At 43.3% G+C, this 15,707-nt stretch overlaps 1 protein-coding gene across 15 annotated transcripts in view; it reads right to left on the reverse strand.

The window, feature by feature from the left end:
- The window catches only part of UNC79 (unc-79 homolog, NALCN channel complex subunit), a 295,942-nt gene that overhangs the window by 134,576 nt on the left and 145,659 nt on the right, over positions 1-15,707 (reverse strand). For all 15 annotated transcript variants that reach the window (XM_055133643.1, XM_055133648.1, XM_055133638.1 and 12 more), the window contains 4 exons: positions 6,492-6,682; positions 5,782-5,905; positions 3,481-3,621; positions 1,004-1,225 (listed from right to left, as the gene is read on the reverse strand). In XM_055133643.1, coding sequence (XP_054989618.1) covers positions 1,004-1,225; positions 3,481-3,621; positions 5,782-5,905; positions 6,492-6,682 — 678 coding nt within the window. The remainder of the gene's footprint in view (positions 1-1,003; positions 1,226-3,480; positions 3,622-5,781; positions 5,906-6,491; positions 6,683-15,707) is intronic.

The following is a 15,707-nucleotide window of genomic DNA, read 5'->3' on the forward strand; positions in this document are numbered from 1 at the left end:
TGGTTATGTACTAAATTACCCTTATTTTTAGAAAACAGATTCTTAGGGTTTCGGGATAAAAGAACATTATATTTACAATTTATTCTCAAACAATTCATTTTTAAAGTCTATAATCCCTGAGCACAGCGTCAGAAGTTAAGTCCTGAGCACCACCGAGTGCGGACCAAAAACAAATAATAAATCTGATGATCCATACATATCCATACAGGTTAAGGGAAAGAAAAAGAAATAAATGCAGTATATCTGACTATCTGGAGAAATTGGGGGAGGAGCATTTGAAAATTTCCGTATTATTTCTAAAACAATTGCAGAATCTACAATTCTGAACTGATTTCAAAACAGAGACTTAAGAAAAAACGTTCTCCTGAGCAAAACCTTTTAGGCTATTAGATTATCTTCAAAAATAAGCTTATAGGGCTGGGGTACAAAATTTGCTTTGCATGTGTGAGGCCCTAAATTCAATCCCTGGTACAGCCACACACACAAAAAAAAAGCTATTTATCAGGGGCCAGAGAGATAGTTCAACAGTGCATGCTTAATGTGCAGGGCATTTGTGTTCAATCCTTGGCACCATATGGCCTTCCAAACACCATCAGAAGGGCTCCTAAGCACTGCTGGATGAGGCTCCAAAAAAAATAATAAAAACAATTTATAAAATATATTCACACCCATTCATCTGTATATCTGTATAGCGTTTTACTGTGCTCATCCCAACAATACCATTACCCAGTTTGTTTACCAAATTTGTGCAAGACTCAATTCTAACGATACTAGGGTGTTGCTGAAATTCATGTCTTCTCACATGTCAACACCACTGCAGATGTTCATACACAAATCTTTCCAAGTGTTTTTAGGAAATCCCCAGAGGAGCTCGCCAAACTTCTTGGGTGATGCTGCATCGTTCATTCAGCGTGAAGATGACCAACACGACAGAACGAATCGCTACACGGCGCTTTCACTCATTCTTCACCTCTGAACTAAAGGACGCTCATGGTGCAGCTACCTGCTTCAGGAGAAGGTCAAACATGAGGATGAAACAATTGAGATTCATTTCATCATCTTCGCAATCAAAGTCAATAGTCCTTCCTCCTGCGTGGCCAAAATTCTTGAAAGGACTTCGAAAGGGGCTGCGCATAGGGCTCCGGAATGGACTCTGGAAAGGGCTATGAAATGGACTCAACATGTTGTGTTGAACTCGCCGGCCCGGGTCGGAAGCAACACTAGCCTGCAAGAAAGAACAGGAGAGCACATAAGGGGTCTGCACAAGCCCGAGTGGTTGACGACAGTAGCTGGGGCGGGAGGAGCTATTTTCGTAGACTTTCTTGGCCATTAGCATTTAAACCTCCCAATACTATGAATCTTCTCAGAGTATAAAAATAAGAAATAACATCATCTAAACTTTCTGACTAATGGTCAGGGGAATAAAGCATCAGTCAGGGGAAGAAACGATGGCAGCTATATTTGCCACTATCTTTTCCATCCCATCCAATTAAACGTAATTGTCTCGATCTAAAGGAAAACCATTACCTGAAAAATGAGAATTCACACAAGGAAAAAATATTGTGAGCAGAGTTTCAGAGTCACCGTGCGGAATCTCTGATGGACATGACCAGCTAACATAACAGTGTTATGGTTATTTTGAGACAAGGGTGGGAGTCAAAACTCTTGTGCTGGCTATTCTCCCTGTCGGTCCCTGCATTGCCCACCTCTGCCCTGCATGATGGCCATCAAGCCTCCATGTCTCTCCTGAAAGCTTTGCTGAGTAGCCTCTAATTTGTTTCGGCAGATACGAGGCATCAGCAGAAAGTCTGAAGCTGGTGGAGTGTGTTTGGCTGGGGGTGGGGGTGGGGAGAGAAGGGTTTGCTTTTCCCCACCCCTTGCCTGCTGTATAACTTCATCTTCAGCAGTAGCTCCACCACTCTACCACTCCTCTATTCAACCCTTCCTTAAACTTTCAGCTCCTGACAGTCACCAGGAACTCTTTTCTTTGTTCTTTCAGTCTTTGTGTCTCACCAACACTTATTCCCCATCCTGGGCCTTCCTAAGACTCTACAGGGAGAGTCTCCAAGAAATTCTTCACCTGAGCTACTTGGAATCAATTCTGCAGCAAGACCCTGACTGGCATACTTGAACATGGTTCTGGGTTTTTTTTTTCCTCTTAAAGATATTTCTGGAGCGATAGCACAGCAGGTAGGGAGTTTGCCTTGCACGTGACCAACCCAGGTTTGATTCCTCCGCCCCTCTTGGAGAGCCCAGCAAGCTACGGAGAATATCCCACCATCACGGCAAAGCCTGGCAAGCTATTCTTGGTTATTCTATATGACAAAAAACAATAACAAGTCTCACAATGGAGATGTTACTGGTGCCGAGCAAAGTGCTACAGTGTTACAGAGATCTTTCTAGTCTTGAGAAAGTTCCTTGAACACCCTATTTTAAGAGAAGAGAAACCCATACAAAGAATCAGAACATTCTGGATACTGATAGTGTTGTCTATAGAATGCCACTTCACTTTCTGAATCTCAGATTCACGCCAAATGGGATAAGAAGTCTTCCCCCAGACTCCTACACAATTATGCCTGAGCATTAATTGTGAACCTACTGCAATGCATGCAGGGACATAGGAATTAATCAAGTATTAAAGATTATAAAAGAAATGTTTGTAAGTTTGGCAGTGAGCTCCCATAGGTGAGAAAAGAAGTAACTTTCCCAAAATACTGACTACAAATGATAACTCTGATTATGATCTATTTTCTGATCTCTAGATCCTGGGTAGAACGGACAAGGGGGCCTACGATGGGGGAAAATCTGTGGCTGTGCTTGACAAAGAAAGAGTTCAGAACAGCCCCTGCCAACCATGTGGTCTAAGTCAACCTCACCCCAACTGATCATGGTCTGGGCCTGTTTCATCAGGAAATCCATCAGGTCTGCTTCAACGAATCATCAAAGATTTCCCACAGTTCCTGACCATCTGGGCCAGAGAGTAGTGACCTCTCTCACTCATAAACCTCTATACGGTGAATACAAGGAACTGAGCTGGCTCAGACGGGCAGTTGCACTCTAGTCACTCCCCACTAATCTCATCTTCCCAGAACGCACGCGTAAGGAACTACATCCAGACACTCACCCCAGAGGGAACAGTTTATCTCCCCAGCAGCTGGAAAAGAATTCTTATTCTCTAGGAGACCAAAACGTAGTCATCAGAATAATGTTCTGAGAGCTACTTTTTCCTTTTATCAAGGCCAAAAGAGGGGGAAAAATTCAAAGGAAAATGAACAAGTTCAAAGAAAAATAAAATTCAGTAACTTTTAAAATACAGTCTCAATGAAATATGTCTCAGTTAAATGCATTCTATTATTTTAAGGCGATAAAAGGAGTGAGATGGAATGAAAAAAGAAGTTTCATGGAAATTGAGTCTGGTGCTGCCACTTCTGGGCCCCGTGCAAATGACAAGTGTTTTTCAAAGTCTTGATGGATAATTACCCTTCGCGTAGACATATTCCCTGCCAGCTCACTGACTCTGGATTTCCGCTGATTCGCCAGCTCTTTGACAGAATTAACTCCATCAGAAAACATACTTATTAGCAGTTGAAGTGGAACCATGATGTCCAACTCCGATAAGACCTGGAGGGGGAAAAAATAGGCATATATCCCCCCTCAGATATAAATTTCAAAAGTTAGAAAAATGACAGACCATGTTTTCTGGTGTGAATACGTGAACGTAAGGACATTCGACCTGACAATTGTTCTCGGGCCAAGAGGGTCAAAGCTGTCGCTGAACCTTCCCTCTTTCCACTTCCCCCATCCATTTACGTCGCCAGGTTCTTCTTCAAATTTGTAAGTGTCCTTGACACTGCACTGCCCCTCGCTGGTGGCCTTGTCCATCACGCCTGGACAGTAAAGTCTGGGTGCAATCTTCCTCCGGCCCCTGCAGCCCCCTGCAGGCCCTGTCAGACCCTCCTCTCCCTTGCTCACTCTGCTGTCCTGGAGACAGAATCAAGCTATCTTATCTGTGATGAAGATGCCTCCTACTTCAGACCACATTAACCTGCCCTTCTCTGATGTCTCGGTACTTGGAACATATTTGAGGGTGTGGGGGGACTTGGACATACTCAATTTTACTCAGGGCTTACTCCTGGCTCTATGCTCCAGGAATACTACTGGCTATGCTCAGGGGACCCTCTGGAATGCCAGCGACTGAAACCAGGCTGGCTATGTAACAGGGCAAGTGCCCCTACCTGCTGTTCTGTCTCTCTGACCCCTCCAAACATACCTTTATTAGCACACTTTATTTTACTTGATCATTTTATAAAACACCTCCCTCTGTGAGATCCCTGAAAACGTGAAGAATAAAGTTTCATGTCTTATTCCATTTTCACCCCAGTGCATAACAGAGTATCTGGCAACCAGAACTCTGTTTCCCAAATTAATTAACTAAAGAGTCAACTCCACTCACTTCTCACCCCTGGCGAAATGGAGATACTAGTGGTTTAAAACTGCCTTTGGTCACAGCCCCCTCTTCAAACCAAAGCCACATCCACATTGACCCACAAAACTCTCAGTTATCCCAGCTAGAGTGGGGCACAGAGGTTTATACCTTCTACATATGATGCAACTAATGAAGGGTGAAGAACATCACAACTTCTAAGAATGGCCTAGCCTCAAATGAGAAATGCTCTTACTAACATCTAAAGAAAAAAAGTTAAAATTCGGGACCCTCCCCAAGTGATTATTTTAAAATAACCCCTTGAACTCTTTGCCACTTATGAAAATGCTGTTCCTTAGTTTGAAATCCAAAAACTTGCCAACTTGCCAACAAGCTTTTGCAATCACACCCTCTTTGACACAGGAATGGAGCTGACCCATAATTCATCTAAGTGTGGATTCACCTTCTTTGTTAATACTGCCCCAACTTTCTATCAAGTATTCAAACTAATTTAATGAAGTTGTGGGTTTGTGTGTGTATGTGTTGGTGAGGATAGGGGTGGAGGAGTAGGATGCTAGATATTGAATCCAGGGTCTCACACATGTGGCGCTTGCACTCTGCCCATGGTTCATATCCCCAACCCTAATAAACTTGCATTGAACAGTCACTAAATATAAAGCATATGTCACCTGCTAAAAGGGGAGCAAGAGAACTGTCAATTCCAAAGTGAAAAAGATCTGGGCCCTGTATGCAGGTATCTATAATGGGGGAGGGAATAAACTATAATATTACACAGAAATGGAATCGTCAGAGAGGGCCTGGGTGAACACTGGATAAAGAAATAATGAATTCTGACAGGAGGCAGAGGCTGTGAAGTTGCAGCAAACTTCAGAGATGAACCTTTTTGAGCTGAACTTTAAAGGAGGAGAAGTTGAAATTCATACCAGGGACAGAAAAGCGAGTCATTCTAGATGGAGGGAATGACATAAATGACTTCCTAAATCAATAGCTCGCAACCTTTTCAACTCACGGACCTAGTTAATATCAAAAGATTAGAATCCCACCAGACAGCTATTATTATTTTTAGTATCCATTGATATAAAACACATAAAGGACCCCAAACTGCTAGGAATTCAGTTAACAAACTGCATAAATCTGTGTCTTATTAACCACAACTCTGGCTATAAACACTCGCAGGACATTTATCTATGTATATGAGTGACGCGTCTACAGATCATCAGGTAATCAACAAGCATATAGCTATATGGACTCTTGGCATGACTCCTGCCCTCTGCCCCAGGATCTGAAGCTCCAAGACCAGCTCCTGCCCATAATGACCAACCATGTTGTTTACTTACATGCAGCCAGAGTAAAGCTTGTTCCTGCACAGAGGAAGGATAGCCTGTGAACCGACAACTAATAAAGCCAAACATCTCTTCCATGGAAAAAGGGAGAGGACAGAGCTCAATGTCAAACATTTTGCTGGAAAGCAGAACAAAAGAATCAATGACCCATGGGTCTATAGCAGGGCCCACTGTTGCATTTCCAACTGTATCTCACCTACACCTAACTCTGGACAACCAAACATTTTCAAATAACATGCAATCCGAACTGTGATGAGCATCCTTCATCTTGCTGGAAGGGTTTATGTCATTAGAATAGAGGTAATTCATATAGTTGTTAGTTACACTCATGTTCCAACTCATATTCGGCTTAACAGAAAAATTGAATTTAGGGGAAAATCCGAGCTTCTTCCCACATATCTAAAACCATTTCCCCATCACACTTACCCCACTTTCTCTAAATATTTGGGGAGGAAAGCAAACAAAATAGATAAATATAGTTCTTCTATTTATTATACAAGGTCAATATTCTTGAGCAATTTCAGGTCACCTTAATATGATTTAAAAGAGGCACTGGACCCTGGGTCTTTGGATTTCTCTCTCTTGAATTTCTCTCACGGTTGTTAAAGATTCCATGAAATCATTTAAAATGCTTAGCACAGTAACACACTCAGTGAGTGGTAACATTATAATTATGGCAGCGACTTCATTAACTACTTACCCACCTTAATACTTCCCTGAATTCTTTTAACTGATTATCTGGGACTTCTGTTCTGATGGCTTCCAACCACTCCGGCATTATACACTCCCATACGGACTGGTTGATTACATTGTAGGGGATCAGGCAGAGAATGCGGTTGAGACCTTCTTTCAACTGAGTCACTGTGCTGCAGGATTTATCCCAGTATCCACCAACCTGATGGCGTTTCCATAGTCACAGGGGGAAAGAACAAAATGAGGCTCAAAACCTCTCAACAGAAAGCAGGTACCAGACATTATTCCATCATCTCCCAACCCTGTGTCACCTTCCTTCTGACTGAGATTTCCAAGAATCTCCTAATCACTGGGGTCAGTCACAGAAAGAAATCTGGAATTAAGATCAGGTCCTAAGAGACTCATCCCAGCCCCAACCTGGTCTCCTGGGCTGCAGATAGTCAAAGTTCCCAAGATTTGTTCCTAATGGGATGAACCTATAGGATTGCAATATGACTTCAACTGGAGTATGAGTTTAACACACCCATTCCGCACATACTGTGCTATAGAAAATAGATTTCTACTACTATATATGTCACACTGAAGATTTTCTAATAAGGGGAATAAAATAACAGAGAGGGCAATGCTAAAGAACTAGTCTGCAGTCGTTTTTTCCCATTTGAAGTCCTGCTGAATCCATGACTACGAGGCATGTACCTTTTACTCACTAAGATGGCATATTAAGTTTTTGCAAAAAAAAAAAGTGAAAATTACCAGTTTAGTCTCTACTTACAATTCTGATTTTAAATAAAGATCCTATATTTAATTGTCCCAAATCCTGCGAAAATGATATAAAATCCATACAATTTTAAATTTGTTTAATTTTAATAATCATTGTAAATGCTTGAAATCACTTTTTTTCGGAACCCCATGTATTTCAAACCACCAAATTTATTGTTTATTTTTGCCTTTTTAGGCACCACAATTTACAGTACTGTTAATGATTAGATCTCATGCATACAATGTTCCAACATCACTCCCTCCACCAGAGTGCCCTCCCTCACTCAGTCTACACTGCATCAAATAACATTCTGTTTAAAGCTCAAATATCTCTTTGGTTTGATTTGGTTTGGGGGTCACAGTGGGATGCGCTTAGGGCTCACTCTTGGCTCTGCACTCAGAGATCACTCCTGGCAGTACTCAGAAACCTATATGGGGAGCTTGGGATAGAACCCAGGTCAGCTACATGCAAGGCAAGTGCCCTACCCACTGTACTATATCTCCAGCCCCTCAATTATCTATTTAGAATCATATTGACAGTATTCTAGAAGACAACTAGATATTTTTAGGAAGTAACTATTTCTGGGACTGCTATTTCAGACACAACCTCTGAAGAGTCTGATAACAAACACCGAGAGAGAAAGAGAGAGAGAGAGAGAGAGAGAGAGAGAGAGAGAGAGAGAGAGAACTGATAACATGGGGAGCCTGGAATACATCATTGCTGAGTTCCCATTGGCAGTTGATAGTTAAAGCCACACAAAGACTAGTTGGTTTTAAATCACATTTGGGGTTCTAAAAGCTGTCAATGTTGTGACAATGCTTTTTCAGGGCATGGGAAAATTTCATATGCAAAAGAATTTTTAGGGCCAGGAAGATAGCTCAGTGAGTAGAGCATATGCCTCACATGCTCAATGTCCCGGGTTTGATCCCTGACATCTCAGGGCCTCCCAAGCACTGAAACACAACCCTCATGATGTGACCCCTTACACTTCAGAGACAAGCATGGAGCAGTCAGGGCTGCCCCTTCAGGCCACGCATTCCCAGGATTAGCCCTGCTCCCCAAACACCAGCTGCTGGGAGTGGTTCCTTTATTTAAAACCACCCGCTAAATTGTAAGTCATAAAGGAGGGCGGAAGTGACAGTACAGCAGGGATAGCATTTGCCTTGCATATAGTCAATGCAGGTTCAATTACCAGCTCCCCATGTGGTCCCCGGAGCCCTGTCATGCGTGATCCCTCCGAGCCAGGAGTAAACCCTGAATACTGCCCAGAGTGGCCCAGAAAGAAAAACTGCAAAGGACGGGGATCCCTGACATGCTCCTATCTAAGATTGTCCAAGTTGTTAGGAAGAAGCCTTCAGACGTTTCCCTTGGCGGGCAGAGAGATTGCTCAACGGGCTGAGCGCAAGCTTTGCATGCAGGAGACTTGGGTTTGGTCCCCAATACCACTGGGAGTAGCCCCCCCCCCCAAGCACAGAACTAGGAGAAGGCTCTGACCACTGCCCCCCCCCCACAACAATAGGGAAAAAAAGGACTTGCCACTTGGGCAAGCGGATTATTTGGAGCTAATACAATGAAGGCTGGTAACTTCAAGGAAACTTAGCGCTCCCTGAACTAAACAGTGATTCCCAACCTTTTCACACCAGCAGACTGGCCCTGGCCCAGGACTGATGTTTGAAAACCAGAGAACCAGGAGACTGAGAGTGGGGGGGTGACCCAGAGTAATCTAGAACAGCCTTGCTAGGGGAGGAAGAGACCACCTCCCATGGCAAACATCCCATTACGCAGCATCCGGTCTTGGTCGTGGGTTCCATCCTGTCCTCACGGTGGCCCTTCTTTCCTCTCTGCTTTCCTCCTTCCCCTCCTATGGCCTCTGTCCCAGTCGTTCCGTCAGAACCAGACTCTTGCTGGGCCGCATTTGTTTTAGCACCTGCTTCCACCTAGGTTCTCCACACACCTCTAATTAAATGTTTTCTTTCTCCTATTAATTCATCCCATGCTAATTTGCTTTGTCACCCTAAAGGAAGCTGGGAGGAACAGGGGTAGAGGAAAATGTCCCCTTCCCTGTGAGTCTCCCCGGGGAAGTCTCTGCTGCTGGAACTGGGGCGATAGTACAGCAGGTAAGGCATTTGCCTTGCACACGGCCAACCAGGGTTCAATTCCTGGAACCCCACACGGACCCCAGAGCCTGTCAAGAGTAATCGCTGAGCACAGAGCCAGGAGTAAGCCCTGAGCACCCCCCAGAGGCCATAAAACAAAAACAAATAACACCAACAAAAGTTTCTACTTCTCCCTGTATGTTGCCAAATGTATGTTCTGCTTCTGAGACAGTTTTCTATCTCATACGATGTGGTACAGTTTTGCCTTTATAAATTAAATATTCCTGGGCTGAAGCGATAGCACAGCGGATAGGGCGTTTGCCTTGCACGCGGCCAACCCGAGTTTGATTCCTCCACCCCTCTCAGAGAGCCCAGCAAGCTACAGAGAGTATCTCGTCCGCACGGCAGAGCCTGGCAAGCTACCCATGGCATATTCAATATGCCAAAACCAGTAATAACGAGTTTCAAAATGGAGACATTACTGGTGCCCACTCGAGCAAATCAATGAGCAATGGGATGACAGTGATGACAATGATACAGTGAAATCAAATATTCCTAACACTGTCTGTAAGATTAGTTTATTATTAATGACCTAATAAACGGGGCTAGAGCGATAGCACACGGATAGGGCATTCGCCTTTCACGAGGCTGACCCATGTTCGATTCCTCCGCCCCTCTCGGAGAGCCTGGCAAGCTACTGAGAGTATCGCGCCCGCACGGCAGAGCCTGGCAAGCTACCCATGGCGTATTAGATATGCCAAAAACAGTAACAATAAGTCTCATAATGAGAGATGTTACTGGTGCCCACTCGAACAAATCAATGAGCAACAGGATGACAGTGACAGTGACCTAATAAACACATCTGTGCCGGAATTATCAGCACTTGAGTATAACATGAGCATACATTATTCTATATGTATTTACTGGTAGTCAAATAAGTTCACATTATATTCACTAATTCTTTAAGATGATAAAACTTGCAGATTTCATTTAAATGTATAGATTTCATTTAAATCAAAGTAAATACTAATTTATACAAACTTTATCTTAACAGTAATGTCTTTGTAATACAAATGCTTAGGAGGAGTTTCCAAAATCCTTTTTTGTTACCTGGAATTAAAATTAAAGGAAGATAAGTTAAGTAATAGATATTCATTAAATATTGCAGGAGAGCAAAAATCTGTATTAGGCATCATGATCCCTGACTTCAAGCTCTATTATAAAGCAACAGCAATTATATCTGTATGGCACTGAACTAAAACAGATACACAGATTAATGAAATGGAACACAGTGCTAATAAATAAATCCATATATATACATATATATATAGCTATGCAATGTATGACAAAGGAATTAAAGACATACAAAAGGCAGAAGAAAGCCTCTCAACAAATGATGCTAGTAAAACTGGACTACCGCATGCAAAAAGGGAGGAAAAGGAAAAAAATGGACTGGAGCAATAGCACAGCGGGTAGGGCATTTGCCTTGCACACAGCCAACCCGGGTTCAATTCCTCTGCCCCTCTCGGAGAGCCCAGCAAGCTACCGAGAGTATCCCTCCCGCACGGTAGAGCCTGGCAAGCTCCCCGTGGTGTATTCGATATGCCAAAAACAGTAACAACAAGTCTCACAATGGAGACGTTACTGGTGCCCGCTTGAGCAAATCGATGAACAATGGGATGACAGTGCTAAATTACATATAGACAAAAATTTAACTTTAAAAAAACTTTGAGCCACAGCCAGCAGTGCTCAGAGTTTATTTCTGGCCCTGCACTCACGGATCACTCCTGAGGGCTCAGAGTACCCTATGAAGTGTACTGGGGATTGAACCCATGTGTAAGGCAAGTGCCCTACCTGCTGGAATATCTCTCCAGCCCCCATATGCAAAACTTAATTTATTTCTTGGCATCTTTCACAAAGGCCCAAAAGCTGTGGAGAAGAGATGAGCAAACACTTCTTTAAGACATACAAATGGACAATAGGTATACAAAAAAAAATACTCTGCATCACTTATCATTAATTAAATACAAATCAAAGCAACAACGAGATATCACCTAGCACCAGTGAGACTGGCATATCTCAAAAAGAACAGAAGCAACCAGTGTTGGGGATATGGGGGGAACAGAACCTTCATCTCTTACTGGTGGGAACGTCAACTGGTTCAATCTCTTCGGAACACAGTATTGACACATCGCAAAGAAAAACTAAGCATTGCTCTTCCATAGGACTCAATAATTCTGCTTCTGGGCACCCCCAAGGGGACAAAACTATTCAGAAAAGACACTGACTTTCCCATGTTCGCTATAGCACTATTAACATTAGCCCAAGTATGGAAACAACCCAAGGGTCCAAGAACAGGAGCTAGAATACACAGACACAGTGGAATACTACTCAGCCATACAAAAGGATGAAATCATGCAACTTGCTGCTACATGGATGGAACTGGAGGGTATCACACAGAAAGAAGTCAGCCAGAAAGAGAGGGACAACACAGAATGATCTTTTTCATATGTGGAACCTAAAGAAATGTAGTGTGAGAATAACAAACGGTTGTAGACAGCAGAACCTGAGGATTGGTCTACAGAACTGGGCTTACCAAAACGGCAGGGAGAGGAGAGGAGATGGGGAAGGACCCTGAGATACTGACTGTCTCAGGAGGGAAGTGGCTGGTCTGGTGGAGGGTGCAGGGTTGGAACACTGTATGCATGAAATCCTATCCTGAACAGTACTATAGATCAAGCTGCTTCTATTTTTTTTTAAGCAGCAGCACAGGGCCAGAACGATAGGACTGCATGTAGAGTGTTTGCCTTGCACACGGCTGACCCAGGTTTTATCCTGGTATCCCAATAGTCCCACAAGTACCACCAGGACTAATTCCCGAGTACTGAGTCAGGAGTCAACCCTGAGCATCACTGGGTCTGACCCAAAAAGCCTAAATAAACAAATAAATAAATAAACAAATAAATAATTTAAATAAAGCAGTAGTCAACAACACTGAAATCATAAGATTTCAAACTTAAATTTAAAAAGGTGCCCGTCAAGATGGTAGAGGGGGGAGGTGATTGAGAGTAGGGGAGGGAACCTAGGGACACTGGTGGAGGGAAGTTGACACTGGTGGCAGAATCGATGATGAAATATTGTGTGTCAAAAACCCAACTATGAGCAGCTCTGTAAATCATGGTGCTTTTCATAAAATAAAATTGGGGGGACGGGAAATAGCAGCAGCAGCAACTGTACTCTATACACTCCCTGGAATGCCACTCTGCCATTAAAAATATGAATTTACACCACTCAGGGCAACAGGAGAGATTGGGAGCCATTATATTAAATGAAATAAGCCAGGACGTCAAAGATCAGGTGGGCTTCACTCAGATGCGGGAAATGAACAAAGGAACTGGCACATCAAAGTTGACTGTCAGGTGCCATAAAAAGCAAGAGTGGTGGGACTGGAGCAATAGCACAAGTGGGTAGGGTGTTTGCCTTGCACACGGCCAACCGGGTTCAATTCCCGGCATCCCACATGGTCCCCTGAGCACCGACAGGAGTAACCCCTGAGCATCGCTGGGTGTGACCCCAAAATCAAAAAATATAAAAATAAAAATAAAAGCAGAGTGGTAGCCCAAGGGGAAGGGAGAGGGGCTGGAGAAGGCAGCTAAGGGTCTTATTTATGGGGTGTGAGGGGGCCAGAATTTTGCAGGGGTTAAGGTGAGACCTGAAGCAGAGGATTTAAGCTTTTCTCCAGAAGTCTGATGCGACTGCAAAGCAAGAAAAATTAATAAGTTTTGTTTTTAAAAGGAAATACAAAGGCCGGCATGATAGTAGAGCAGTTAGCATGCTTGCCTTATATGTGGCTGACCCAGGTTTGATCCCGATACCCCATATTGTCCCCTGAGCACCACCAGGAATGACCTCTAAGCACAGAGCCAGGAGTGAGCCCTGAGCACCAGTGGGTGTGGACCAAAAACAGACAAACAAAATTAAATAAACAAAAAGGAATCAGGCGTTAGAACCGCATAAGCATCTAGAATTGGTGAGCTGGTACGTTCATAAAATGTGCTTCTAAGTCACAGAATTCTATTAAGGGACAGTCATCCCACACTTCCCGGCCTCTTCGTTTTCTCTGAAAAACAGAAATTCTGAATGCTGGAAATTTTTTAATATTCATGAAACTACTAGAAATAATAAGAACATCTTTTAAAATTCTATGAGAAATATTCGGTGTGTAGGATGTGTTTTTGTTAAGGGGGAAAGAGTGATTGCCAAAGTAGATGTTCACAGAATGCAGATGAAGGCCAGAGGGGAAAGGAAAATAAAGGGGGAAATCTGAATAGAAATAGGAAAGGATCTCTATGTGTGTGTTGGCGCTGACCCGGATCCTGTTGCTTAATTATTTAAGAGAACCAAGTCTTCTAACCCTTAAAAAAGTCAGGGGGCAGAGGGAGGGTAGGAGATAAAACTGAGGAGTAGGGGCTGGAGCAATAACACAGCAAGTAGGGTGTTTGCCCTGCATGCAGCTAACCCAAGTTAGATTCCCAGCATCCCATGTGGTCCCCTGCCAGGAGTAATTCCTGAGTGCAGAGCCAGGAGTAACCCCTAAGCATTGCCAGGTGTGACCCCCCCCCCAAAAAAAAAGACTCAGGTAAAGTTCTCATGTTTGAGTCCCTGGATTTAATTCCCGGCATACATACACATACTCCCAAAAGCTAATTTTAAAAAAAAAATTTTTTTATTCAGGAACTTTCCATTGAAGGGGGAAGAAATGGGAACGAGGGGGAACGAGGAGGAGGAGAGAGGGACAAACGAGGAGGAACCGACTAGCTAGGCAGCTTCCCCGTTATATACCTCTCCCTGCTTGTTTGCCCTCAAGTGTCTGCAGCTGATAAACTAGCCATAACTTGTGAGCGTGACAAGACATCCTGATTCCCCATCAGGTGTTGTTCACGAAGCACGGTGCAACCAACAAGAAACAGGTGTTCACGAAGCACGGTCCCATGGAGGCTCTCCACAGTTCCCCCTTTTTGTTTTAGAACAGCAGGTCTGTGTAGCGACCTCGGCCCCCTTAAGGTTCTTAAAAAAAATTAATCTTGTTACCACCCATATTCACTTTCGAAATAATCTCTTGTCATTTTGGCTGAATAGATTACCAAGCACTAGTATTCTTTTACAATGACCTGCAGTCCTGGTTCATCACGTAACTAGACATTTAAACATTTTTCACAGCCTGTGTTATTTTACCTTTTCAAAAATCAAAAATCGCAAGGAGACTCTTGATCTCACACTGACCTAAAGACTCCTACAGGGCCAGTGAAAAGCCTCAAAGGATTTATGTAACCTAGTTTTAAGAAAAAGTTGCTCAATCACATCCTTGACATCGTTTTCTTGATATGTTTAACTGCATGCAAAACATTGCCAGGTACTTGCCCTGCGTTAGCTTGAAACTGTAGAGGTAAATATTATGAATAGTTGGAGGAAATGTATAAAATTCCTAGAAATTTGCCAGACCCTGTCTATTCATAATATGCCCTGATGCTGCTTAACTTAGCCACAGACAACACAATGTTATAATTCCAGGTCCTTGCCCTGATCTTTCATTACAACCATTCTCAACCGTTAGTCATTCACAGCTACTACTAACTCCTTTATTCTGAAGCTTTCCCAAAGGTTCTTAAAATCAGCCACTTTAGTTTGCTTCCTTTCCCAAAGAAAGGGCTGGCTCTAACCCAGGGGCACTCGGCGGCACACACTTTGGATGATGGCAACGTTTAGATGCCCGTTCGTGCATCAGGAGGAGATGCGGCTGCTAGCATCCTAACTGAGAAGCCGAGGGGGTTGGCAAACTGCTAACTCAACACCAGACAGAGCAAGAATTAATCACATGGGCCTAAATGAAGCAGAAATGTTGATTATTTCCGATACATTTTCTTTGGAGCACTGTAGGCTCTTAAAGGTCCTATTTCCTACATTTAAAGTTTCTCTTAAACAACAGAGCTCATGACAATTTAGTGAATTATACCTTGTCATTTTGCTCTCACTTTGTGACACCTTCAGAGTTCAAAAACTCTTACTGAAGAGTCTTGTGCACAAATTCGGTGAGACTCTGCATTCCTTGTAACAGATCATGACTGGGAAAGTTGGTTAGATTACTATGGCTTTGACTAACATGTCAGATTTGAAAATAGCGTGCATGGTCTCAGCTTCAACCAGAGATCTTTAAGGGACAAAGATGAACATTCTGGCATCAACAATTATAAAGCCATCTTGGAAAAACTAACCTGGTAGCTGCCTTTGGGGGTGCCCTGTCCAGGGGTGAAGGCATTTGTCCTGCATGCAGCTGCCCTGGATTCAATCCCCAAAGTGGCATGGTTTCCCAA

The sequence above is a fragment of the Sorex araneus genome, chromosome 3 (assembly GCF_027595985.1).
Source record: "Sorex araneus isolate mSorAra2 chromosome 3, mSorAra2.pri, whole genome shotgun sequence".
In the NCBI taxonomy this organism is placed as follows: Eukaryota; Metazoa; Chordata; class Mammalia; order Eulipotyphla; family Soricidae; genus Sorex; species Sorex araneus.